The sequence below is a fragment of the Vigna umbellata genome, chromosome 8, assembly GCF_029865625.1.
Source record: "Vigna umbellata cultivar VRB3 chromosome 8, Vumbellata_1.0, whole genome shotgun sequence".
NCBI lineage: Eukaryota > Viridiplantae > Streptophyta > Magnoliopsida > Fabales > Fabaceae > Vigna > Vigna umbellata.
In genome coordinates, this window is record NC_142172.1 from 46,117,010 (window position 1) to 46,141,054 (window position 24,045).

At 31.5% G+C, this 24,045-nt stretch overlaps 2 protein-coding genes across 3 annotated transcripts; one reads left to right on the forward strand and one right to left on the reverse strand.

Moving 5' to 3' along the window:
* The first annotated feature begins 6,458 nt into the window (after positions 1-6,458).
* LOC124834146 (uncharacterized) lies at positions 6,459-11,323 on the forward strand. 2 transcript variants are annotated; one of them, XM_088096959.1, is made up of 12 exons: positions 6,459-6,623; positions 6,719-6,817; positions 6,901-6,985; positions 7,179-7,248; positions 7,651-7,711; positions 7,989-8,042; positions 8,278-8,434; positions 8,514-8,601; positions 9,105-9,214; positions 9,502-9,608; positions 10,553-10,663; positions 10,746-11,323. In XM_088096959.1, exons 1-12 carry the CDS (start codon positions 6,534-6,536, stop codon positions 10,860-10,862), a joined length of 1,149 nt encoding a protein of 382 aa, XP_087953085.1. In that variant the 5' UTR covers positions 6,459-6,533; the 3' UTR covers positions 10,863-11,323. The 2 variants fall into 2 exon arrangements, with proteins under 2 accessions (XP_087953085.1, XP_087953086.1); XM_088096960.1 differs by having other exon boundaries at positions 6,490-6,623; positions 6,701-6,817.
* Positions 11,324-17,626: 6,303 nt separating this feature from the next.
* Positions 17,627-21,955, reverse strand: LOC124821890 (alpha,alpha-trehalose-phosphate synthase [UDP-forming] 5). Its single transcript, XM_047293834.2, has 4 exons — positions 21,522-21,955; positions 19,045-21,109; positions 18,527-18,800; positions 17,627-18,261 (listed from the first exon to the last, which is right to left on the reverse strand). The coding sequence occupies exons 2-4, from the start codon at positions 21,030-21,032 to the stop codon at positions 17,962-17,964; spliced, it is 2,562 nt and encodes an 853-aa protein (XP_047149790.1). The 5' UTR covers positions 21,033-21,109; positions 21,522-21,955; the 3' UTR covers positions 17,627-17,961.
* Between the last annotated feature and the right edge of the window lie 2,090 nt (positions 21,956-24,045).

Genomic DNA, 24,045 nt, shown 5'->3' on the forward strand with positions numbered 1-24,045 from the left:
TTATAAAATCAGTTTAGAGAAGAATTGAATGAGATAAGAAAAGAGCAATGGATTTGAACATAAAATAGAAAACTACTAATTTACCATTAGTTAATATTTACATGCATAATTTATTTTTTAAATAATAATCAATATTCATAAATAAATAATGTTTTTAATAAATAATTTATTATAATTTTTTCTTTCAAATTTTTATAAAAATATTTATATTTTTTATAATACACTTCCATACTATGCATTGTGATTGCACACCACGTTTCAGTGCACTGCTCACTATGAAGGCATTACAAATTTAATAAAAGAAGACGACGATAAAATAAAGATAAATTGGTATGTGAGTGGAAAGCGGACGATAAAATAAGGATAAATCAGTGTGTGAGTGGGAGAGTGCAAGTAACCATTTTTGTCGCGAGACGCTACGGGATAAGTGGTCCCATGTTAACGTTGAAGTTCACACTAGTTCACATTGACTAAACTTTATATTTAATTAATGAATATAGCTCATGCTACACTGTTGCAATAATAATTTTTATTTAGTTGTATGTTCATGGAAACATATTTCCTTTTAAAATATAAAAAAATTAGAATGAAATGTGATACTCTTGACTTGGGTCAATGCTTTTATCCTAACTACTTCTACAATGAAAGTATTTTTATTTATTAAATTTTTAAATGATTTTAGATATTTCATTTAATTAATTATTTCCTCTTCTTAATTTTTAACTTTTTATGCGTTGTGGTTCCTACAAAACATAAATCAGTTTTATGAAAAAGATAAAGGAGTAATCACAGTAACCTATAAGTGAATATATAATTGTAATGTTTTTGGTAGAACTTAAATGTGTTAAGAAGTTTAAAGAAAACATACATATTTGAGAAAGAGTGTAAATATACCTAAAAAAAAAATACATATACGTGTGTGTGTACTTCGACTGTTTTATTGCATTTGAAAGATAAATGCACAATCAGATTGAAAGTTTTTATATGCATAAGTTAGATTTCTGTTACTTAATCATATTGTTAAAAATTCAATTATTTAATATTAGTGCAAAATAAACTACACAGGAGAGTGAAAAATTTCATTCACATCACATGGTATCATATATACGAGCAACTCCATTGCACTTTTCTCAATGTATTATATATTATTATTATTCAATATTTCATTTAATATTACCTTTGTGTTTTCCACTTAACTGTGTACAATTTCACTATCCAACTAACTATATAGAAGAATATCCACAAATCCTACTTGTATAAGGTTTATGAGTAAATTACACTATTGTTAATTAAAAATTAAATGAGCTTTCCTTTTTTTCAATAAGATTACTTCACGGAACAACTTTGTCCATCATTCATTTGTTATCATATAAATATTTATTAAAATAAAAATTAAAATATAAAAGTATAGAAATCATACAAAATTCACAATTAAATATTATATTTTTCATTAAATATAAAAAATATATGTTTTTTATAAAAAATATAAATAAATACATATAATTGAAACATTGAACCACTTATAACTTTATGTAAAAAAATCAAATAGATCAAACATAATCATTTTTCTCAAAAAAACATCTGCTTATACTTATATATACAAAAACGTTATATTTCTTTAAAATTTTAGAAACCACTCACCAATATAAAAGATCATAACATATCAAAATAAAATAACTTTCCCATCACAGTCTCTAAAAACTCTAAGTCAAGACATGTTTAAACTATAAGTAGTCTTTATAAACTCAATATAAATAAAAATATACATTTAAACTGAATACTAATTACATGTTCACCTCAATTTTATTTTTTATTTTTTCATGCATTAATCTTATTAGTTATTCAAAAAACATTACATCAGCACCTCTTATAATTACATTAACTTAATTTGAAAAAGTACGACATTGTGTATCCATTCCCAATGATGTTGGTATAAATTTTAAAAGAAAGTAACATATATTTGTCTAATTTTACACATTTGATCTGTAGTTACATGAAAAATACGTGATCTGGGTGTTAATTTTTCCTATCAATACTTAAATGGTAAATCTACGTACATCAATCAGTGTATGCATCAATACTTTTTAGGTTTAAACCCTCGTTTGATCTTCATATTTGTATGGAAATATCAGTTCGGTCCTCATTTTTTCATCTGTCTCAATTGAATAATATTTTTTGTAAAAATGAACACATTTTATCCTAACCGTTAACAGATTTCAGACGGTGTTAAATTAAGGTCATGTGGCGCAGAAAGAATGTGCTCATGTGTGATGTGACATTATTTACTGGAGTGTTTTGATTAAATAAATAGTGGTGATGTGATAATATTTACTTCTCTTTATTTAATATTTTTAAAATCAAGTTTTATTTATTTTTTATTTACTTATAGAAGAATTTTTTTTTTAAGTTTTACCACCTACAGTGGATTAGAACACATTATTCTTCAGAATTAAATTAGTTTATTTTTAATTATTTATTTTATTTATTTGATAATTTTTATTTTATATTTTAATTTTCAAGTTTTACATAATATTTTAATATTATCTTTTTTCTTTAAATATAAATACATAAATATTAATTTTTATAAAAAAATATTTAAAATAATTTTTTATTGTAATCATTAGATATATAATTTTATTACTTTGAAAAGTTAAAAATATAATATATATGTTGAATTTATTTAAATTTAAAAATAAAATAATTTTTAAAAAAATATAATAAACATATTTTAGTTTAAAAAGAAATGTTTTCTCTCTAGTCATCTAAAAAATATTAAATAAGTTATTATTTTTATATAATAATTTGATATAATATAAACAATTTTGTATATTAATATTCAATTAAAATACACATAATTTTTTTTGTAAAAATTTTAAAATTAAAATACTAAATTTATAATAATTTAGTTCAAAATAATGACTAGTGAATATGATTAAATTGGATTATTAATTAAATTAATATATTTTTTAATATATTATTTATTAAATTGGATTATTAATATTTTAAAATATGGTGATGTGACTTTAAGATATTCACTTTAGGGATTTCAACAGATTCTCTCTCCACGTAAATGAGGAACACACATCAATACATTCTCTCTCTGCACCACGTGGTCTTAATTTAACGTCTTTGAGACTAGTTAACAGTTAGGCTAAAATGTGTTCATTTTTACAAAAAATATGATCCAACTAAGATAGATGAAAAAATGAATACCGAACTGAAATTTTCATAGAAAAATGAGGATAAGGGAGGGTTTAAACCTACTTTTTTATTTTGCATTTACAAGAGTGTGGTGTTTCATTCAATATATTTCGATAAAATAATAAATCAAATACATATTCATTCCATTAATACAAATAAATAGAAGTGTATTGTAGCCTTTTGATATAATCATCTTGTTAGTGAACGACTCATCGGACGAAGACAAGTTATTGTTTCTTAAATAATTTGTTAATATTTATTTACGGAGACATGTTTGATAATGGGATAATATTTATCTAAAAATTAAAAATATTATGTAATTATATTTAATGGTGTTACAAAACATTTTATATAAAAAGTTTGTTGATTTTTATAAAAGACAGTTTAGGATAGTGAGTTTCAGTTTTAGAACAAAAGCTAATTTTATTCTATGTTGTTTGGCAAAACCCATATCCACTACCCCTAAATAATTAGGTACATAATAATTATTTCTAACTTACCCTTTTCACTTTTAGCAGCAGGAATAGTTATTTAAAAAACATATTAATTGGTTAACCAATTAATAATACTTCACTTATATAGTGTAGACCCTATTAGATATTTGTTTATAGTTATTGTTATAAGGTTTAATTACCTACTTAGTCCCCATGTTAAGAGGTGAATTGCTGTTTAGTACCCGGTTTTAAAAGTGTAGACATTAGGTCCCAAAGTTGTGAAAATTGTATCAATTGAGTCCCTTCCGTTAAGTGGATAATAACGGAGTTAACTTTCGTCTCACGTGGCAAAGAATCTGCGTTTTTTATTCTCTCTCTTCTGCTTTTTCTGAAATCTCTCCAACTTTTTCTCTCTTCTTCTCTGTCTCTGCATCATGCATCTCTCTCTCTATATTCTTACGTTTAAACTCTTTTTAATAAATTCTACGATATTATTGCAGCATTAATAACTTTAATTCATGCATTTAACCATGCGGGTCTACCTTCATTCATTGAAAACAGCAGAAAACAAAGTAGAAAAAAACAGACCACAGAATCATCTTCATCATTCAACTCTTCCAACAACCTATTTTTCATCATTTAGTTTTCTTCAACAACTCATTTTTCATCATTCAATTAACCTATATAAACATTTTAAAAAAACATCAATTGATAAAAAATAATTACATCAATTTTGATATGAATTTTATATACTAAAAACTATTAATAAATAAACTAGTTTCTATTCATTATTCACCTTAAAATTATTTTTAGTCATCACGAAACAGAAAACCAACCCATATTATCCCTCTTCCACTACGACCCAACACATTGAACATTACAGAGGAGCCACAGAGCAATTATAAACAGGGAGCAAGATAGGGAGAAGAGGGAGTCGCGGTGGTCGCAACGTCGGCGAATGGCGGTGGCATCCCGAGCTGAAGGCGTTGGGGGAAGTAGAAACCCTTGTTCGTTGGCGAAGGGAGATGAATGGCGCAGCTGTTGTGCTGGTGACCAGGCGTGGAGAGAACCCTAGCGTTGGTCTCGTGCATGATTGTGTCGCCAGCGCTGGTTGCAAGCGTGATTAAAGAAGGCACTTGGAGATGATGAAGATGAGGATGGTGCCACACAATTTAACAACGAAGAATGCATGAAATGGTTAAACGGTAAACCAAAAGAATCTGTTGTTTATGTTTGTTTTGGGTCTATGGCAGTACTGGAGGAAGAGCAAATAAAGGAAATAACTTATGGTTTGAGGGACAGTGAAAGTTACTTTGTGTGGACGATGAGGGCCTCGGTAGAAAATAAGCTGCCAAAAGATTTTGAAAAGAGGTCAGAGAAGGATTTTGAAAAGAGGTCAGAAAAGTTGGAGAGATTTCAGGAAAAGGCTGAAGAGAGAGAATAAAAAACGCATATTCCTTTGCCACGTGAGATGAAAGTTAACTCCGTTATTATCCACTTAACGGAAGGGACTCAATTGATACAATTTTCACAACTTTGGGACCTAATGTCTACACTTTTAAAACCGGGTACTAAACAGCAATTCACCTCTTAACATGGGGACTAAGTAGGTAATTAAGCCTTGTTATAAAGTGCAGAGGCAAAATGCATGTAGAGAAAAGTAGTAACGGCATTCCCCAGGAGCGTGATAATGTCTCCATAACATAACTAACTCAATTCCAAGTTGAAAAGATAAAATTCTAAATGATTTATTTTCCTTTCTAACATAATTATCTCAAATCACCTCATCCATTTTGTAAAATCCTCTTGGTTATTGGATGAATCTTATTTTTTATTTTTTTATCATTTAATTTGTTTATTAATAACATGAACTGTTAATAATGCATTCTGTGAAACATTTTTATCTGTAATAAAATTTCTATCATCAAAGTCAAAATTATGTATATAAATATAATACTCTAAAATTAAACTATACATTCATCTTTCAGTAGAAGTTATTAAGAAGTTTTTATTTAACACTTTCAATGAAAACAAGTGATTGATAATATTATCTTAAGTAAAATATTATTTTTATGTTATTTAATAAATTAAAATTTTACATTTCTTAACCCATAACGTGATAACATAAAAATCACGTGACTTAGATAACCAAAAAAATTAATTGACAAATATTTAATTAAAAATATAAATTTTAAACAATAAATCATTTTAATAAAAAATTAATTAAACAATGTTCAAATTTATTAAAAATTTGAAACGCAATTAAACTACTCTTAAGATAAACATAAATTAAAAAACAACAAAATAACATTTTGAATATACTCAAAGCTGGAAGTTGTTAGGCTCTCAATTAAAAGCTTATTGAAAAATACCTTTGAAACACAATCTGAAGCACATTGTGATAAATTTTCACAACATTGTATACAGAAAAAGAAGAAGTAGTGATGGATTACATTTTTTCATGGGATTAGGGTGATAATTGATTTCAAATAACATGGGAAGAGGAGAAGTATTAGGTAAAAAATAATGATATATTAACACACATTTTTCTTATAATATTTCGATACAATATATATGTCATTTTTATATTAATTTTAAAATATATCAACTAAATAATAAATAAATAATGAATAAGTAAAAAAATTAATATATGAACTCGTCAAAATATTGTGAAAAATATATTTTTTCTTTCCTAAAATACGATATAAGGAAAAAATAGTGGTTTCTAGAGAGGGTTTGATAAATTAATAGTTTGTCTGTGACACTTGTTTAATGAAAAGTCAAAACGGCGTGAAGTGGGCATTGTGTTGTCGTTTGCATGAAACGACATCGCGTGTGATGGCGTTGGCTTAAATCTGAAGAGGGGAACGAAAGGTGTCGGAAGGGAAGAGAAGGAGAATGACGGAGAGTCGCATCCGAACCGTCGTAGAGGCCATTCACTCCTCTTCTTTCCAAGCCGTTCTGCATCTCACCGGCGGAGCATCTCAGGTTTTTCCTCTCTCTCTCTCTCTCTCTCTCTCTCTCTCTGTATTTGGTTGCACGCAGAGTGCTGAATGAATCAATAGTAATTGGACTTTTTTTAGACGGTGGGTTCGTTGCTATCAGTTCCCGGTGCTTCAAACACTGTGCTCGAAGTTGTGGTTCCTTACTCTAAGATGTCTCTCATACAGTTACTGGGAAAGGTTCCCTTCCATAAATCTTCTATATTAATTTCGCTTTTGTGTTTCTTCCCTTTTATACTAACTGCTTTTGTTCGTTGCCACAGATTCCATCCCAGTTTTGCAGCCAACAGACGGCCGAAGATATGGCTTTATTGGCTTATAATCGCGCTCTTAAGCTCTCTACGCCAGGTTCATTTTTGTTTCTGTTATTGCTTAGTATTAATAATGTGTAAAAGTTTACGAGTTGTGTGAAACATGGTTGCTTTGGCTTTCTTAAAATGTTTTTATGGATGGGTTGCGACTTTTTTTTTTTGTGTGTGTGTCTGTGTGGTGAAAATGGAATAGTTTGAACTGACGTGGCCTGCATTAACATGTTGATTAGGATCCCCAGTTGTTGGTGTCGGTTTCACTGGCTCTTTGGCTAGCAGTCGTCCAAAACTCGGGGAACACCGGTATGTCTGCCTTATCTACGAAAATGATTGATGAATCCTCACTATATTGAGTTTCAGCGTAACGTCTGAATAGGTTGCCATTGGCCTGTGCATTGCGTTGCTGTATTGGTAATTTGGTATTGCTGTATTAGTCATTTGATTATAAAAATGATACAACAAAGACTGGATACAAGCTATGATCAACTACAGAGATGTGCTTTACTTCTGCTTTTGAAGTCACCGCTGGATTTATTTGTGTACATTTTGAGTGCTTGACTCTCTGGATCTTGTTAGTTTGTTGCATTTTCTTGAATGAGGTTCTTTTCAGATTTCTCAATAGTGTTTTCCCTTTTCTAAATGTGACATTGGGGGGGAAGACTAGTCCCCACAGTGAACTTGTTTAGCTTTCATGTTCATTTGCAGACTTTACATGTCAACAAGGACAGCTGACCAACTGTGGATATCAAGAGTGACCTTGACTAAGGTGCTATTATCCTATTCTTCTTAGATGTGTTACTCTAAACTCAATTCTTATTATCATACACAGAGAGAGAGAGAGAGAGAGAGAGAGAGAGATAGATAGATTTGCTGACTTACACCCATTCAAATTTTCCAAGGCATAGAATCGAATGTGTAACTCGCTAAGTTAAACTTTTAAAAGATAAATAGGCATAAGTTAGCATATCTAGTGTGTGTGTGTGTGTGTTGTATTGTTTATGTAAATATTTTTATTTATTTTTCTGCAAACTGTTCAATTCTAGGGGCTTCGTACACGAGAAGAAGAGGATGGAGTTTCTAGTCATCTTTTGATCAAGGTGTGTGGCAGGTGTGAAAACTGTTGAGAATATTTTTATTCTGCTATTTATTTGCACTTAAATTATCTTCTATCGTTTTTTTTCCTTTTCAAGATTAGTATAAGAACACTGAAGATCTTGTAAAACAAGAACAATAATAGTTGGAGGCTAATCTTTAGTTTATTCCTTCACAATTGTTTTAAAATCTGACTTTGGTTTGATTTGCTTTTTGCTCTCTTTTCGGTTCTGGTTCTAGGCAATTGCAAATGCATGCAAAATTCGTGCCGCATCAATTTCAGTGTTGAGTGAATCAGATGTATCGGATGAATGTGTAACACATTTCAATGAAGATCAGCAGTTAGAGCAACTTATAAATGGTCAAATATGCTTTAAAATTTACCCATTTGCAAATGGTATGGTAAAACCTTGAGCAGAAGCTAGATTATTAGTTACATTTACATTCTACTTTCTTAATGATAATTTTTGTTCCAGAGATACCGGCTGAAAGAAAAATAATAATGCCTGGTTCTTTCAATCCATTACATGATGGGCATCTCAAGCTTATGGAAGTTGCTACTCGGTACTTAAACTCATAATATTCGTTAAATGTTCAATTTCTTTACAGGTTAATTTATAAAGGATTCGTCATAACATATGAATTGCCTGTTATTTTTTCAAGTTTTATTTTTAATGCGCTTAATATATATGTGCTTTTCAAGATACTAAACTCTTTGATTTTAGTGGTTAGACTATACTATTCTATTATACTGATATTTGTTGATAATATTAATGTTATTTATCATAGTAGTTTTCGCTGTAGTAAATAAATTATTTAACTTTGACACTGATAATAGAGTATTCTGTTTAGAAGTTGATATTGTGCCAACACTATAATGATAAAATTTCATATCTGATGAGTGAAAAGTTTGCATTATATTTATACATTATGGATTAGAAATCAAAACTCTTCTTTTTCTATCTAATTAGGATCATATATCTATGCATGATGGCTCATTTAAATTTTGTTTCTTTTGTTCATAATTTTATTTCAATATTTCTATAATTAAGAAGACATATATGCAGCATTTGCCATGATGGGTATCCTTGCTTTGAAATATCTGCTGTCAATGCAGACAAACCTCCATTGTCGGTGTCTCAGATCAAAGACCGTGTCAAACAATTTGAAAAAATTGGTGATGTTCTTTTCTACTCTGCCAGATTCTATATTAAAAATGAATGGATCTTAACCTATAGTGTACAATTTTCTATGTGAAGAGGATCTACTTCCATTTTTATATCCAATGATGGGCTCTTAACTTTCCATTTTCATGTTGAATACTGAATGGAGTTCACGTGTTTTAAATTCAATAATTAGGATAAGTCATATGGCAATATGATATTTGGAGTTTAATACCGTTTAGAGCGTAGTAGTATTATTTAATGCACCAACTAAATCCGTTAATGATTTCTTCAATGGCAGGTAAAACAGTAATTATATCGAATCAGCCTTATTTTTATAAGAAGGCTGAACTTTTTCCAGGCAGTGCTTTTGTAATTGGAGCTGACACAGCAGTGAGGCTTATTAATGTATGAAATTACTTTCTGCTTGGATCAACCTTACTTAATTTTTATCGTTTCGTATCCTGCACTTTTTTGAGCATCTGGTTTCTGCTCGATGATGTCATTGTTCCTTACACAGACGCACATATATATTGTTTGTGGACAGTGGTCTTGTTATTGAGGAAAATCAGGTTTTACTCGTTAGACATTATTACAGTTGTTCAGGAAACTTTCTCATGGCTGAAGGGGGGGTTAGACCAATCTGACTGTCTTTTGTTTTGCATATCAATCTGCCGTCCTGTGGTTTACGTCTTGGTATTCTTGAAATGGACTGATTTTGTTGAATAAAAATCGTATATTTCGTTTAAGAATGTTTCCCGACATGTGTAGTTTTTGTATGGCACACTGAAATATTGTTATTTCTCCTTAAAGATAAGTTTAGTTCGATTGAGCTAATTGAGAAGGAATATATATGACAGATTGACTGATTTTGAACAAGGACTAGGTATCAGACTGTCAGCTTTAACTAGTATATTGGCATAAAATTGCGTTTTAATAAACATAAACTTTGAAAATATTCCTGATGAATTAATACTGCTTCAGCTGTAAACATGATTATGTCTATATAAAGCCCCGAGAGTAAAACAGTAAAGAAAACTTGTGGGTTTCTTTACTTCTAGATAGAAAATGTTTTGTTTTCATTTAAAAAATGTCACTTTGTAAAGAAAAATGAAACAAAATATTCTCTTACATGAAAAAGTGGTTGTAACAAGAAATATCTGATTTTTTGGTTCTGTTGCTATTGCATTATTGATTATGTCATGCCAGAAGTCTGAAAGGTATACAAGATCTTTAGTTTCATTTTTCACTTCGTATTTTTTGTACTTAAGGAATGAGTTTACCTTTTTTTTGTTTGTTTTAATAGATTTTGTTAATTAATATCTTCAAATTATTATATGTTACTCATGCAGCCTAAATATTATGACGGTGACTACTACAAGATGTTGAAGATACTAATTGGATGTAAAGAAACAGGATGCACTTTCCTTGTGGGTGGTCGGAATGTAGATGGTGCTTTCAAGGTATTACTGCATAGGAAATATGATTCTAGTTATGACATTTTTTAAAGTTCAGTGTTAGATAGGCTATCGTATGTTTTCACAGGTTCTAGATGATATTGATGTTCCAGAAGAACTAAAAGACATGTTCGTCTCCATTCCAGCAGAGCAGTTCCGCATGGATATATCCTCCACTGAAATAAGAAATGCAAGTGCGATGTAAATAATTTGATGGCTATAGATCAGTATATACTCAACGATGAAATTACTGACGATAAAAAAGTGCGATGAAATTTTATGGCTATCTTTGTCATATACTCGGCATTTATCATGTAAGAAAAAAATGCTGACATACTTTTGGTGTCATGATCATGAACGCTGCGGTTTTGAAAAGAACTGTTGAGCGTAGTGATTCATAAATGTATGTGTCAGAGGGACAGAACATTCATGCATAAGACACGACGCTTAAATTCGGAAGGTGGAGGTGAGCCTGTTTCATGTACATTGTTTCGTAGTTTTCCTATAGCTATCAGACAAAAATGTCTTTGCAATGTTGATTGAATGAGTGGAGGATGATTTAGATACAATGCTTTTATTTAGTGGGGTTTGAGGATAGTGTGTGAATGTTGGTATCTCTACCTTTACTCCTCACCTCACAATAAGAGGCTTCTAGTATTTTTGGGCGGTGGTTTTGCAGCGTCAAGTTTAGTACGATGGTTTGTTCCTTTGTGTGGAAAAAAACAAACAGATAGTATGGCTGTGAACAGAAAAAAGAGTACCTATACAGTGTGAACTGCTTTGTGTAGAGGAGAAAAATATATATGATTGAAATAAATAAATAAGATGAAAATAGATTAAAAAAATGTAAAAAAAAAATACAGTTCTTTATTAGAAATAGAGGAACAGACAGAGGGGAAGTATAAGTAGGTAAAAACGGGAACTTTTTTTTTTAGTTTTTTGAACTTATTTCTCGTTTACATAAAACAATTTTATTTTCATTTATTTTCACTTGTTAACCAACTTCATTCTCGTTGGAGTATGGTAATGAGACTGCACATTAGGCAAAGTTTGATGGAGTACTTGTCTAAAAGAGAAAAGAGTAAATAAATAAATAAATAGGCAGTTGAGTAAATGGAAAGTTAAATGTTACACAAGTTAAATCATTCCTAACTGGGCCTAGTGAAATTGCGAAAAAAAATTATTTCTGAAAAATTCAATTGGGACAGTGCTACATTTGGATGAAAACAAAATATCTGTCTTTGTCTAATGTCAAAAGTTTGACATGTCAATTTTGATAAGGGTGTTGCTCCCTCCACCACCATAGCCTTCTCCCTCCACCTCCCCTTTATTATTTTGCCCCTCAGTAAAATTTTACTTTTAGAATTATTTTTTTTTAATTTTACTCATTTATAACATATTTCACTGATAACCTACGTAGTTCCTTGTATGAGTAAAATATTTTTCTGCAAAGCTCAGTGATCGTGAAAAAAATTATCAAGCAATCTTCCTCTTGCTTTCGGTGCAGTACGTGGTGCAGTGCGTTTGTGGTGTAATGTGCTTGTCGTGGTTCCTCTCCAGGTACGTAATCATAATCCTTCCAATAATCCTAAACCCTAAACCCTTCCAATAATCCTTCCAATAATCTTTCCAATAATCCTTTAACCCTAAAACGTAAAATGAAAACGAAGCCTAAACGGATGACATCCTTCAACGGATGTCAACATCCGTTTAAGGCAAAACGGATGCTTTGTTTTAATTTTATGTTTCTGTTATTATTTTATTAGATATTTTAATATTTTGATTTATTATTTTTGAATATCTTTTTAATATATTTTAATAATGTATATTTATATTAGTTTATATTTAAATATTAAAATATTAAAATAATAAAATAATAAAAATAAAAAATTTTAACTTTAAGGATATAATTGGAATTAAAGATAATTGGGGAGGTGGAGGGAGAAAGCTGTGGAGGTGGAGGGAGCAACACCCTTTTATAATTAAATTTGGCCCAATTAAAACAACACATATTGAATAACACTAGGCCAATCTAACTTGGTGTGCATGTAAAGTGAAACTTATGAGTTTATAACGACAAAATGGGGATTGAGTAACGCACAATAATAAATTGAACTACATGCAATATCCTAAGAATGAACAAGTACAAGTATAATTTAAAAGATGTGAACGCACAAAATTATAAATAATTATTCACTTGTTTTCTTAATAAATATACACCAATAAGTGTAACTTTTTGCCCATTCTAAATTAAAACGTAGACCCTCGCCATTTTTTTTTATCAGAATATGAACACCCACTCACAACAATCAAATACAAAATAGCTACCCCACCATCCTTGCAATGTATAAAGAAAAAATTGCTCAAGTCACCTCTGTGACAGAGATTACAACTTGAAAGCACACTTCTTTTCACAACCCTCTAATGCAAAAGATCTTAGAGGGCCTGACAATAATTACCGGTAATGATTATGTTATGTCTCTTGAATTTGAAGTCACAGGTACAAGTTTTTATTTATATGGCATAAAAAGATACTTCTTAAAGTTTTAAACCAACTCAATCAAATTCAGAAAAAAAGTGTTTTATTACAACACAGTTTTGTAATTAATTACTACCTTCTTATAGTTTATTAAATTGTTTATTTTTTATTCTTATAATCGATTAAGCTACTATGCAATCAGTTCAAGTATATTTACACCACTTAAGTTTGATTTAAGAAGATATGATCCATTAATATTTGATATAATTAATTGAAACAAAAGGCGTGTCAAAATTTTATTCCTATATGCAGAATTGGTGGAGGAAATTTATGCAATCAACTATGATACCACAAGCTTTAAAAACATTTTAAAAAACAACATAATATTCATAACAACTTCGTAATATTCTCCAACAGTAAAACTAACTAGAGAATTTTTAAATTATCTGATACTCTAAACTTATCTTTGCAAAAGCTTTTACTAATACTTATAACATAATCACCAAATATATTAGAAATAGCACCTTTTAACACAGTTAGTAAAATCAAATTTTGCAATTATATATGTGCTTTTTGAACTTGTTTCAGCGCTGAAAGCAAATTAGGAAATAAAAAAGAGCTATAATATTTCCAAGACACACTAAATATTACATAAACCCTAAATCAAACCCTTCAAGTCCACTTTTTTACCTTCCTTTCATTACAGTGAGTTGTCTTTATCAAAATTCTTCACCAAGGCATCTTTGGGGCTTGTCATGATCACATATTCATTCACAGTAAAAGGGTTGTCGCAGCCAGAGTCAAAATAACAAAAAGCCAAAGTAGAAAAATCATGATGAACAGGATAAAGAAAACAAAGAAGAGCATGTATCAAAGTTTAACGAGTGGAGAGAAAGAGATATAGAAAATGGTAAACTTTTCATCAAGAATTTTAAATTTTAAATAAACTAAGAAGAACTTATAAGACTAGATCTTATGTTGGCATAAAAATTTGGATAAAATGAAATAAGCACATGATCGAGCAGGTGAAAATTAATTTTAAAAATAGTTTGAACAAGCACAAGTTAGAGTTTAATCTTTAACCAGCAGAACACAACAGCTATTATAAGAAGTAATGTTTTGGTCCCTTTGTTCCAGATCCAAATGTCGGTTTACTTTACGTTTGTCGTTTCTCTAACGAAAAAACTGCATAATTTTCATTAAGGATAATGATACTTGAACAACCATTTTTGACAACATTTAGACACGCGCACACGTGTCAAAATCTGAGTGGTCCAGTTGGAAAAATTAAATGAAAATGGACCACTCAGATTTTGACACGTGTGCGCGTGTCTAAATGTTGTCAAAAATGGTTGTTCAAGTGTCATTTTCCTTTCATTAAATGATAAATTTCTCTTTCTGTTGCTGAATATAATATTTTGATATTAAAAATAAAGAAGGGAAGAATAAAAAAAGCAGAGACAGGTAGGGTGATTGGATTTCACACATTTTACTTTGGGTCGTTGGTACAATCAATCATTTCATGTACAACAGCATCTTATACTATTTTGACCACAACGAGGAACACACAACCATGTGCCAAATAGATTCTCTCTCGTTAGTTAGTTTCTTAACCGCCGCAACCTCCGCCACAAGCTGAGCCACACCCGCCGCCGGCGCAGGCTGAACCAGCGTTGCCATTGTTGTTGTCTTGGGAGTTTCTGGAGTTCCTGTCTACTCCTTCTGCACAGAAGAAGATGATGGCTGCAAGAAGAGAGAGGGTGACACATAATACGAAAACAAGAGTTTGAATTGGAAGCTGTTGTCGACCACCTTGGATTTGGTAGCTCAATTGCCTGGCCATGTTGTTGGAAGGTTATGTTATGCTGTGATCTGTGGGAAAGATAAAGAAATGGTGGTGTCGCTACAAATGGTTACTGTCCCTTCCAACACCGAAAATGTGACGTGTAACAGTCTCATGCAACCATCGAAAAAGAACATGGACATGTGAATCTGAATGGTTCTTAAGCTTTCAATAACTATAATTACCTGCTTTCTTTTCACTCCATTTTTTTTTAATTTCTCTTTCTCTTTTAATTATTATTCTTTTATATGGAGGAAGATAACTTATATAATTCCCATTCATTTGAATCATATAAATCTGAGTAAAGTGTCACATTTGACATGAAAAACCAAAAAGGGCGTTCCACGTAGCCACATTTAAATCAAATCCAAACCTCAAAATCCAACCATGAACCATTAGTATATTGACACGAAGAGCTTGGTGCAAGGCTAACCGGAACTTATCAGAAAGATACCATTTTTATATCCATATTATTAAAATATTTTAAAAACTTAAACCAAATTGAAATTCCAAGTTTAAGATTAAATCATACAGTTGCTAAAAATGAAAAAAAAAGTAAAGCTTGAGGTAAAAGTGAAAACATATTAACTAATTGTCTTAAGATTTTGAATAATTCTTTACGTGTTCAGATCTATCTTTTCAATGAACATCATCATTCACAGACCCAACCAGCGATATCAGAACCCAGTTAAATTCAAATGAGTCAAATAATATTTGTATCGAAAATCTTCTAAACAAAGAGTTTCAAAAGTGAAGAATCATTAATCCATTACCTTAAGGTTTTAGACAAAGAATGATGTTAATCTTTTTATATGATTGAATTTATATCTAATTGGAATCGTATATTCATAATAATCTCATCCTTAATAGATCGAACAAAGGAACAAAATTAGAATAATCAATAAAATTTATTATTCTAATTTTTAATGAACCTTCTCTTGCGGCTAAAATTTCACTCCATCTTTATATTTCCTTACTTTTTGTTTGTTGAAAGAATTGTAATTTCTGAAACAAGAGTTATTACATTCACATATCAATACTTTGTTTAAGATAGTTTCATATATCAATGCTTTAGTTGACACGTATATGTCTTATAATAATTTTAGTTACACTTTTTATCAGACACTCTTCCCTCTCCTATCACCCTTTCATTTTCCTTTATGTCTTATCAAATTCTATTAAAACTTTGTTCAACAAATTTTCACATCCTACTTATCGTCCTCTTTCTATTGTTAAAAATGTTCTCCACCACTTTCTCTATTACTGTTATTTTTTATTTTAAATTTTTATGCAGTTAAGAACTGCATTTTTATTTAAAATATTTATTCAGTTAAGAACATTAAATTTCTCAATATTTATAAAATTTATAACGAAATGATTGATCAATGTGTATATCGAAAATATTGGCCATGAGTGTATCTTAATACTCCTTTATCAGTCTCCACAAGAAAGAAAAATGTTATCTTATTAATTAACCGTATTTATTCATTTTAATATTTTGAATTTAAAAGTTAAGAAATATATTTTAAAGGGGAAAAAAAAGACCAAACGTTTAATAAAAATAATTTTGACAAGACACATGACTCGGCGAAAATAAAAATAACTCTAAAAATGGTTTTTCTTTTTCAAGAATAACTTCCAAGAATGCTTACATTTCAAAGACGGCGATTTAACTTTATAATATGGAAGTGAATTGAATTTCAATATTTTTTTTTCTAAAATATAATTAAAGGTTAAAAGTGATTATTAATCTCTATATATCAAAGACGCTTTTATTTATTTAAAATTTTAACTTTTAAAATGATTGTATATAATGTTAGTCATTGTTAATTTTATTTAAATAAAGTAAAAGATACTAGAATGATGGTGTTTGGTGATTCCTACTCCGACAATGTTAGAGTTGTTGGTGGGCTTGCCTACGAAGCCCTCTTTTCATAGATATTAGATACTCATCCCGACCAATCAATGCCTCCATCTTTTACCATTTTTTGTTCTTTTCTTTTACATCAAAGCTTAATCCAATTTAATTTACATCTCAATTCATTAATTTATATTAATTCATTCAAAATAAAATAATAAAAAAAGAAATTCTAGCCAGCAACTATTTCAAAACATATCATTTTAAATTTTAGCCTAATAGGAATTTACGTATTTAACGAAAAGTTCGAATAGGGTAAAATTGCAAACTCAGTTTTTTTTTTGAGACCACATGAATATAATTATATTCGAGTTAAGTAGGACCATCTTTTTTTAATCAAAGTATGACTGCTACGAATTATAAACCTTTTTAAAATAATTGACAACATTGTATACTCAACTAAAAGACGAAACAAGTGAACTCAGTACTATAAAAGCAAATGTTCAACCACTTCATAACGCTTTCTTAAAAAAACACCATTTTCTAAAATCTCAAAACATAAGGCATTATTTAAAACGTTATCTATGAAAGCCATTAATTGCATTAATGAAGCTCAAGATTTGAGACAATTCAATTGACACAAAAACTGAGGCAAGACTTCTCTGCAACGTTAGGAGTTCAAATTCAGAAATAATGACCTCGGAAAACATTTATATGACAAAAGTCCACCAGACCCCAATTAATTGAACCAGCGATTGCAAGAGAAAGAAAAACATCACTCACTGAAAATTGTACATAAATCAGAACAACCCAGGCCAAAAAGTGATGTGAATTCATGCACCACATTCACAGCCCTATCGTTCATTCATTCCCAATCAAGAATCACTTTATCACACATCAAAATGGTCAGAGGTAATAGCGAAGAAAAGAAACAGTAAATACACGTAAATTCATCTACTTTGAAAACAACCTATTGGTAGTTGCAACAACAACGTTGGGATATCAATAAATGAAGGCACCACTGCCAGAAAATCAAATAGATCGACAAATCTAACACAGTACAGATATCCCAGTATAGACAAAATAGTGTATGTGTGATACACGTTTAAAAAAAAACAATAACTTTAATGAGAAGGTTGGGAAGAAGTTCTAGTAGAGTGCTCAGAAGCATTGGCAAGGCCTTGCAACATTCTCAAAATCTCACTTGTGTCTTCCAAGTAATACTTGGCCTTGCTAGGTTTCTGACCAACAGTGCATGGAAACACTTCAGCTACTGGAGACAGTGACGCCCTTGCATTCATTATCACCCCAAACATGTCCTCGTCTGATCTGTCATCTCCAATGCATAGAACAAAATCTGGAATCACCCCTTTTTGTTTCATTGTTGAGAGAAGACGTTCTGCTACAATACCCTTACTCACACCCTGCACTCAGTCCAACAAGAGAAGATAGTCAACCACATTTCATGACTTAACTACTAAATTAACTTCTGTTATGTCCACAAGTTCTTGAGAAGTAATCAAATCCCAAAATGCATCCCAACTATGGCACTAACATGGTTCTGTGCCAAGCACCACTACAATTAAATCACCCTGAAGGAAGTCACAACTATAGATGCATGTAAACTAGTAAACTAGATATGACCAACCTAAAATTACGTTAAAAGTTGAAAGATTTATTATAGCTGACCTGAGGTTTTACTTCCACAATGTTTGGACTACTTTTAACAGAGACAGGCTCATTGGCAAGAACACTTTCCAGGTGATCAAGAAGCTCCTTAGCTTGACACGAACCAAAGTCTCTGTCTGCATACTCGTAATTCCAAACAAGGGCACTTTCTTTGGCCTCTATGTTAGAACCATCAGTTGTTTCCATATACAATTGCATAACCGGCTCAGCAATCTGTTTCCACTCAAAATCGGGTACTGGAACACATGTTTCCCATTCTGAATTTTGATTTGTCCTGGAAAAACAAAAGAAGATAAACTTCAGTTTGAGTACACAAGCAAGCTCGGCCAAGGAACAGTTTTTTCCTCAACATTCTATCATATAAAAAATGAAACAGTGAGTTTATTTCGCGGTTAACAATAGAAAAGCCAAATATGATTAAAACATTCAAACTTGATCGTTCTTAAAATTAAGAAATTAAAACTAGTAAAATCCATTAATATGATTTGCGGTAACCACAAAGGTAAAAGGATGTGTACCTCACAAAATAACCATGCTCTGCAGCAATTCCCATCCTTTCACAAGAAGAAAACCATTCAGTAAGAGTCCCTCTCTCCCTTCCACTTACGATGAAAACACAATTCTTGGTGTCCCTGCACAAGATGTTAAAGATGCCAACGGCTTCAGCATTAGGTGTTGTACTCATCGATCCAGGCTGCACCATAGTACCATCATAATCCAAAAGAATTGCTCGGTGCTTCGTCCTCTTGTAAGCTGAAACAATATGTTCCACCGATAGCTTTCTAAAGTTTGGATCCAAAGCAATTACTCGAAAGCCTAAACCAAAACCAATTCCCCAGCATCGTCTCCTTAGATGATCTCTGCATGCCCTTTCCAGATCCTGCAAGAAGCTGCGCGCCCAATATGCAACATCATGTGTACTAACATACCTATAATGTTTCTCATGCCGCATCTGCTTTTCAGCCTCTGGGACCATCAGTGCAGAATCCATAGCCTCGGCAACAGCATCAATGTTCCACGGATTCACTCTAATTGCCCCACTCAACGAAGGGGAGCAGCCAATGAATTCGGACACCACCAGCATACTCCTCTTTTGAGTAAGTGGGTCTGTCCCTAAGATCTCATCTATCTTCTCACTTCCTTGTCTACAAATGATGTATTCATAGGGTATAAGGTTCATCCCATCTCTCACTGCTGTAACAAGGCAACATTCAGCAATCACATAATAAGCAATTCGCTCGTAACTCTGAAGTGGTCTATCAATCAAGACTACAGGTGTGTATCCAGGCCTTCCAAAAGTATTATTTATCCTCTTCACCGTGGCATAAGTTTCACTTTGTACCTCCTGCACGTCCTTTCCGCGGCCTCTTGCAGGGTTTGCAATTTGGACAAGCACAACTCTGCCCCTCTTATCAGGATGTTGCAAAAGCAATTGTTCCATGGCCAAAAGTTTTAAGCTGATTCCTTTGAAGATATCCATGTCATCCACCCCGAGCAGCACAGTTTGATCTCTGAACTGGCTTTTTAACTCTGCAACCTTGCTTTCTGTCTCGGGAAGACTCATGACTGATTGGAGCTGACCTATATGAATACCAACAGGAAGAATCTTAATGCTTACAGTTCTTCCATAGTACTCAAGACCAATGTAACCCCGCTTAGATTGGTAAGAAATTCCAAGCATTCTACTGCAACAAGAGAGGAAATGCCTGGCATAATCAAAAGTATGAAACCCAATAAGGTCAGAATTCAGAAGAGCTCTAAGAAGTTCGTCCCTGACAGGAAGGGTTCGGTATATCTCAGAGGAAGGGAAGGGACTGTGGAGGAAGAATCCTAGTCTAACCCTGTTAAATCTCTTTCTCAAAAATGTTGGAAGTACCATCAGATGGTAGTCATGAACCCACACAAAGTCGTCATCAGGGCTGATGACTTCCATCACTTTATCCGCAAATATCTTGTTCACAGAAACATATGCCTGCCAAAGGGACCTATCGAATCTACCACCAAGATCAGGCGAAAGCGGAAGCATGTAGTGAAATAAAGGCCAGAGATGTTGTTTGCAGAATCCATGGTAGAATTTACTGAAAAGCTCGGGTGGGAGAAAGGTGGGCACGCATTTGAAAGTGTCCAGCAAGTACTGGGCAACATCATCTTGCTCACTCGGCTCAATCTCTTCTTTAAGACAACCAATATAGATAGTTTCCACATCATCCCCAAGACCATCTTGCAGCTGCAAAAGAAGTGAGTCCTCATCCCATGTGAACTCCCAAGTACCATTGTCTTTTCTGCGTGCCCTTAGTGGAAGCTGGTTACCTACAATTATCATCCTCTCTTGAGAGACTGAGGATGGAGTATCAGACCCAACACTATTATTGCTGGACTCATCATCTAGTTCAGACAGAACTCCGGCAACAGTCGCCACTCGAGGCAGCCTTTTCTTCTCGCGACCGAAAGTTGGGGAGCCACAGGAAGTAAGATCTAACAAGTTTGAATATGACCTTGAAACCATTTTGAGGATGGCCAAGTGATGAGCTTTGGTGGACAAGATGCAGAAGCAGACTTGTATTAATTGTTCACTTCACAGTCCTTCAAACAATCATAGTAGGGATGAAAATTCAGAAATCTGAAAACAACTTAAAAGACATTTATAACCCAAAACTAAAAATCCAGCAGAATCAAAACCACCTAATGTTACATTACAAGAAAGGTCCGTAACAAAAGTTTTATGCCTTTTCTTTTGCACCTCAGAATTTCAGAAAATTCAGGTTTGGCACACGGTACTCATGAGAAAATAGCAGAGAGGGAGATAAATCTAAAATCTCACACTAGAACAGTAAAACCCCTCCAGCTAGGCTTGGTATGCTTTAATGACAAATTATGCTTCGAAGAATTACCACGTTCAACGAGAAAGGTAACCATAGGAACAATTTGAGATAATCCTAAACAGAGAACAATTGAATCTATTAATAGAATTATTAATAATAGTAACACCACCTACCAAAAAGAAAAAATCGTCAGTGACACTGAGAAATGGAGCAACGCAAAGGATGGCTGCGCGAACACTTAAATCGATCCAAACACCAAGATGTATAAAAATGCACGATTAGCCCATCTTCCTTTGATAAACGAGGAAGCTCAAAAGAGGCCAAAGTAGCCCAAAAGATGAATGAATGAACAGAAGAGGAAGAAAGGGAGAAGCTTTTGACAACAGGAAGGAAGAAAATCCTAGCCTTTGAAAAAAAGAAGGAAGAGGGAGGTGGTGTGAGTTGAGATATGAGAGACAGACACCAAAAGATTCTTCTTTCCTTTCTCTTCTCAGTCACACACACAAACACTGAGCTCAGTGAGCAATGGTGTCAACTGGGAATCCCTTTTCTATTACTTTTGGTTACAAAAACAGAAAATTCATAGTGATATTTTTTGCCTCTAGCACCCAACTAACGACAAATTGGATGTCTTTATACAAAGAACTTGATTCTCTCCCTCTCCGCAAACACACGCACACACTCTCACCGTGTCTCTTTCTCAGTGATGTGTGATGACATGACTACCCCAACATAGTGAACTCCAACATCCTTAACCATGGTTAGTTTTCCTTAATGAGAGATTAACTATACCTAACCCTGCTCAAATGTGACGGTGCTGCTTCGTTGCTACCACTAAGACCCGGTTAATGTTAATGTACCACAGCGCGTGAAACCACATCACAAATTTTCCAGTTGCAGCCTATATTCCCTTTTCATTCTCCTGTTTACAAAGAGGGTTTGTCTGTCTTTTTAAGGTCCATCAAACTAACCCATCAAACTAATTTCACGCAAACTACTCTTTCAGTTCCTTAATCACACAATTAGTTTTATAATTTCTAGCCAGATTCACATAGGACAACTCATTAATAATGACGATTAATTTGTGAATCGTGTGAATAATTTTTTTTAAAAAATTATAAATTTACTCCAAGCATCAAGCTTTTTATGAAATTCCTCAATATAAAAACCAATCCTTATGTATTTTTACCTGTAAAGAAACTCACGGGGTGATTCCCACAAATTATTAGATAATTATAGTACTCAATTTCAGTCTTAAACATTCTGCTTAAAAATATATTGAAATTCTTAAATTTTATTTAATAATATATAACTTATAAAAAAAGGTCAAACAACTCATATCATAATTGCATCATTGGAGATTCTATTCTAATTATTAAAATGTTTAATTTGGAAAATTTATTAACAGGCATGGGCTTAGAGTTTGCTGCAGTGCATATTAGACGCACAATATTAATGAAAAACAATTGCAACATTTGTCTTATTTTAACAAAGTGCGACAGGTGTCCAATGGATAGAGCTTGCTTAATGAACAAACTAATTCTTAATTGTTTTATCTGGCCACAGCATATTTGATTGAATTTTTATATTTTTTTTTTGAGAATCTATAAAAGAATATTGCTGATTTATACATGGTAATAAAAATATGATTTAAATCTTGAACATTTTTCACTTCCTTTTTGAGTCATGGAGGCTCTCGATATAAAATTGTAAAATACGAATGGTTATTATAAACTCTCTTAAAAATTATGTTTGTTTTAAATAAAATTTTGATTCTGTGAAAAATATCCTTCATAACTAAATTTTATGGGAAAGATTAATTTCCACTCACGGAGATAGGAAGTTTTGAAGAGACTATTCATAAACTAACAGCATTTGATCAGTTTGTAAGAATTAGTGTAAGATTTGATTGATGTGACAGATAAAAGAATTGTTTAATGGATAGAAATTAAAGATGATGAAAATAGCCCAGTTATTAAAGTAATATAAAATGATAATGGTTAATGTTATATTTAATTGTAGAAATGTTTATAAAGAGTAAAAAATTAAAATTAATTATTAAAATTAATTTTAAAAATGAAAAATAATTATAATTTAGTAAATTAAAATTATAATGGTTAGAAATTGAAGTAGTAAAAAAAGATAAAAAAAATATTTATTGCTAAAAAAATATTTGAAGTAGTAAAAAGATAAAAACTAATAAAAAATTGAAATAATATTTTATTTAAGTAAAGTGTAATATTTTTGTTTGAAATATAATTTTTTAATGTTAATATTATTAATTTATTTTATTATTTATGTTTATTATTTATGCTTATTTTTATTCCAATAACAAAACCAAAATTGAATTCAAATACAATCTGATTATAATATTTTATGCATGAAAATTGAAATTATTAAAATTATAAAAGGGTAAAAATGATATTTAATTTAAATGAACACCATTTGAATAGTGAATTCATTCTAGCCAATTCTTTTGTAAAGGAAATATTCCCTTAAAGCGAACAGGGCCTTAAGAATGAGTTTAGTTTTAAAAAGCAAAGTCAACCACAATATTGAAGTTGAACTAAAGAATAAAAATAAATGAACAAGGATGGGATGGTAAATTCTGACCATTTACTTAGAAGAGTAAATTTGGAAGAAATTATTTTGGTATAACGTGTTGGAAATATTTCGATGAAATAATAAGATACTAGA

Bases quoted from the DNA above. Each gene is read 5' to 3' on its own strand.
- LOC124834146 (XM_088096959.1), top strand. From the start codon at position 6,534: ATGACGGAGAGTCGCATCCGAACCGTCGTAGAGGCCATTCACTCCTCT. The intron at 6,818-6,900 runs GTTCCCTTCCAT...TCGTTGCCACAG, and splicing joins TCATACAGTTACTGGGAAAG to ATTCCATCCCAGTTTTGCAG. The intron at 8,602-9,104 runs GTACTTAAACTC...ACATATATGCAG, and splicing joins CTTATGGAAGTTGCTACTCG to CATTTGCCATGATGGGTATC.
- LOC124821890 (XM_047293834.2), bottom strand. From the start codon at position 21,032: ATGGTTTCAAGGTCATATTCAAACTTGTTAGATCTTACTTCCTGTGGC. The intron at 18,801-19,044 runs GTACACATCCTT...TTGTTTTTCCAG, and splicing joins GAGCATGGTTATTTTGTGAG to GACAAATCAAAATTCAGAAT. The intron at 18,262-18,526 runs GTCAGCTATAAT...GACTGAGTGCAG, and splicing joins TTGTGGAAGTAAAACCTCAG to GGTGTGAGTAAGGGTATTGT.